This window comes from Aptenodytes forsteri, unplaced genomic scaffold (genome assembly GCF_000699145.1).
Source record: "Aptenodytes forsteri isolate BGI_AS27 unplaced genomic scaffold, ASM69914v1 Scaffold26, whole genome shotgun sequence".
NCBI lineage: Eukaryota > Metazoa > Chordata > Aves > Sphenisciformes > Spheniscidae > Aptenodytes > Aptenodytes forsteri.
Window position 1 is genome coordinate 4,735,572 of NW_008794125.1, and position 3,818 is coordinate 4,739,389.

General features: G+C 32.6%; 1 protein-coding gene across 9 annotated transcripts in view; it reads left to right on the forward strand.

Annotated features, from left to right (window-relative positions):
* Positions 1 to 3,818, forward strand: part of RBFOX1 (RNA binding protein, fox-1 homolog 1) — a 285,633-nt gene that overhangs the window by 185,488 nt on the left and 96,327 nt on the right. For all 9 annotated transcript variants that reach the window (XM_009277998.2, XM_019471785.1, XM_009277981.2 and 6 more), the window contains exon 5: positions 3,472 to 3,564. In XM_009277998.2, coding sequence (XP_009276273.1) covers positions 3,472 to 3,564 — 93 coding nt within the window. The remainder of the gene's footprint in view (positions 1 to 3,471; positions 3,565 to 3,818) is intronic.

Consider the following 3,818-nt stretch of genomic DNA (forward strand, 5'->3'; position numbering starts at 1 on the left):
GATTCAAAAAACATAATGCTGCAGCACCACCATAAAGTATAAAGTAATTCTGCAGAAGGGAGTGTCTCCATAAAAGAAACCCTAAAATAATACAAGTTTCATACTACAAATTTCTGTTTGTTTGTGGGCATAATATTAAGTTAACTTTGCTAGAATCATATGGCAACACTGATGACATTTGAAACTTTTTTTTTTATAGGAATTGCAAGAATTTCAGAATTGTTTTGCTGTAGATCTTTCTTACAACCTGTGTTAAATAAATGAGGCTTTATTTGCCAATTTTAATTTCCAATTCTTGAAGCTGTTGATTAAAGTAACATTAAAAACTGCTAGTAACTCACCTTTCTTTGCATTTACCACTCACCTTGGAAGGACAATTTGAAATATAGCTTCCATTACTGTGTGTATTTTAACGCTGCTCTGCTGTTTTAACACTGAAGCACTCCATGGAGCTGCAAATGGCTTTTGTCTCGGGCACAGTTGCAAGGCTGCAAAGATAAAGGAACATCAAGTGCTATTTTTTTACAGTTGTAAATTAATGCTCTATACAGCTACATATATACTTTGTGAGTATATGTATTAATATATATCTAGTATGTATTATGTGAACATACATTTCTTCAAAGAAGAAGAGCTCCAAAGCACCTCCCAAATTAAAACATAACCTTCTCATGTACTAACTTGGCTATTATTAAATCATTTGACAGACTTTAAAAATAACATGCAGAAATCTACATTACTAGTTAATAAAATACATAGTATGCTAAACTAAAGTAGCTGTTCAATCAGCTGCATATAAAATTAATGTTAACGTGTTTGTGTAGATATTTGAATGTGTGATGAATGAATCTATGTTCTGTGATTGAGCTTCTGTGTCAGCTAGGTAAAATTAAAGATTTGCATAAATAATAAGAGCTGAATTTAAATAGTGTTAATTATGACAATACATACAACGTAAGAAATTAAAAAATTACAGTGAGTATTCTTTTCAGAATCTTTGAAGTTCCTGTCTTATCTTGGCTTGTGGCTCCACTTCATATCTTTTTCTAATTTTTTAATATAATTAGGTTTTTATCTTTCCCTTCAATTGTTTGAAAAAAATTAACTGGTAGTGCTGTGAGCTAGGAAGACTGATTCAAAATTTTGACTAAACAACTCCCACCACATGTTTGCAATTCTGAGAAGGGGCAGTTGTTCAGCAAGGAGGAGAAGGGAGAACAAATAGAATTGGGCTCATTTTTGCTATTGCGTGGAGCTAGGCTCCTTGGATCGATGGTTTCAATGGTGTTTTCTGCTGTGAAATTTTCTTAATGGCATCTTAAATTATGAGCTTTTTTTTACAGAACTTTTACAAGATGGGAGGGAGCAGCTGAAGAAGAAATAAAAGTTGAAAGTTGAGGATGGGTTTAGGTATAAGAAAAGCCTATGCAGGCATCTAAAACATGGGGATTAGTACTGAGGAGGGGGATTTACTTTCTCTCACACACTCCTGGTGCTTTGGGGAAAAGAGTTACATCCTCAGTGTCTTGTGACAAGCGAGGTCGTGGCTTTGTGCTAAAATTGTGGAGGGTAGAGTGGAGAAAATGTGTGGAATCAGGTGTTCAGAGAATGGCTTCAGCTAGAAGTGGAACTGCTGATAGAGCACTTCCAAGCTCAGGCTTCGGTGTGCCTTTAAAAGAGACACAAAAAAAAGAGCAACAGACAATGTGTTTAAGCTACTTTGAAAAGAATGGAACATAAACTGCTACTGTATATAAATGTCACTTTCTATGTTATAAACTGGTGTAAATAAATGTGTTCTTTGAGTAGGTAAAATAACCCAAATAACCCCCATAATGATCCTGATAGTTTCTTAACTCTTTTTGTCGATTAATTAATTTTGTGGTCCATATCCATTGTTTTTCTCAATGCTTGCTGTCAGTTTTGCCTTAGTTTCATATTTGGTCTCTTTTTGTATAAAATATATAATCAATTGTATAAATATCTTCACTTCCTTTTTTTTTCTTTTTTTTCCTTTTTTTTTCTTTTTTTTCCTTTTTTTTTCTTTTTTTTCCTTTTTTTTTCTTTTTTTTCCTTTTTTCTTTTTTTTTTCTTTCTTTTAGTTTTTTTAATCAGTCACTATGTGCATAATAGGTAGAACTTGGAGAGAGTAAGTGGGTGAATACTGACCACAAAACTTAGTGAATAGACTGGAGAATGAGGAGACATGATGCATGGCTTACTGCTGAGGAACAGAACAGAGGAAAGCTTTAACTCCATAGTTCAAGCTAAAGTAACAGTAAAGAAACAGGTTGTAGTAGGACTTCAGATATGTGCAGCAATGCCTATTCTTTGTAAAGCGGCCATGTGTAACTTGCAAATGTTCTTGTTATGAAACACCAAGGATATAGAAGCTTATTTGTTCGGATAACTTTGGGAAAGCATGCAAAGGCATTGTAGTGCTAACGTAAGAATTACTTCAAAGGGTTGGTGTATGTTTCTAAAATGTTTTCCGATGTCTGATTTTTTCAAAAATATTTGCTATTGTAAACAGTGTTTAATTTAACTTAGCACATTATAAAATTATAAAAATAATTTTAGTAGGACTGGAAATGTTTGTTTAGCCTAATATTATAAAGCAAAGCACTTGTCATAGGCAGAATTTCGTATTTGTCAAGTATTCTCCCATCCCACTAACACGGGATTCTGGAGTTTTACCAGTTGCATGTTCTGTATGTGGAAAATGATATACATAAATAGTAAATGAACCAGTTAAACTTATTCAAAACGTTTGCATTTTTATTCCTTTTTCAGAGTTTCTTTTTCTATTCACATCATGTGATTTTATTTGATCTGTTAATACAAGAAAGTTTATACTTTGTTCTAAAAGTACTTTTGTTTTGTTGCTGGTTTTCTTTTCTTTTTTTCTTTTATAAAAAAATAAGTAAAGGCTGTATAGTTTGACAAAAGTTTAAGTTACCCTAGTGTTGCATGGGAATAATGTTTCTTATGATCACAACAGCATGATTAAGTAGGCAATGTTTTAGAGTATATTGACATTCACTGTTGAATTTTGTGCACATGTTTTTTATTTCGTTGAGAGATCTGCATGTCATTAAAATGTGGTTCATTTTCTTTTCTCATTAGTTCATTTTTTTCTATGTGAAGACACTGTAATTTATTTTAATTTCATTTTCTTATTGTTAGATTTATTTTCCTGTGTAGTGACATGTAGAAAGGTATTTTTGGTATCATTCTTTGAATTTCTCAGAGGGTATTATCTAACTGATGACAGAAAAAATTTGTTCACATTTGTCGCTTATTTATTGCACATCTCAATACAATTATAATTTTTCTAATTTGCATGTTACAGAAATGAAGCAAGGACAAGAAAATATTAAATTAAAGAGAGAGAACATAAGCAAACAAGTGGTCATTGACTGAAATAATAATGTGCATGTTGTTTTCCCCCCTTCTCCCTCCTGCATGCAGGGATTTGGTTTCGTAACTTTCGAAAATAGTGCTGATGCGGACAGGGCGAGGGAGAAATTACACGGCACCGTGGTAGAGGGCCGTAAAATCGAGGTGCATGTTCAAAATATTTTCCTTTTCATCTTTTTTATAAATGTCTGCTTCACTCTCATTTGTTGTTTCAGATGCATCATTGGTGTCTTCTGTGTGCTCCCCTTTCCCCTTCCCATTGTTTATATATATATATTTATATATAAAGAGAGAGAATCTGGCCTTACTTGGGTTTTTTATTATTATTTCTTTTGTAATTATTATTATTATTATCATTATTGCTGAAAGGTGGATGACAGAACTGAAAAAAAATGAAA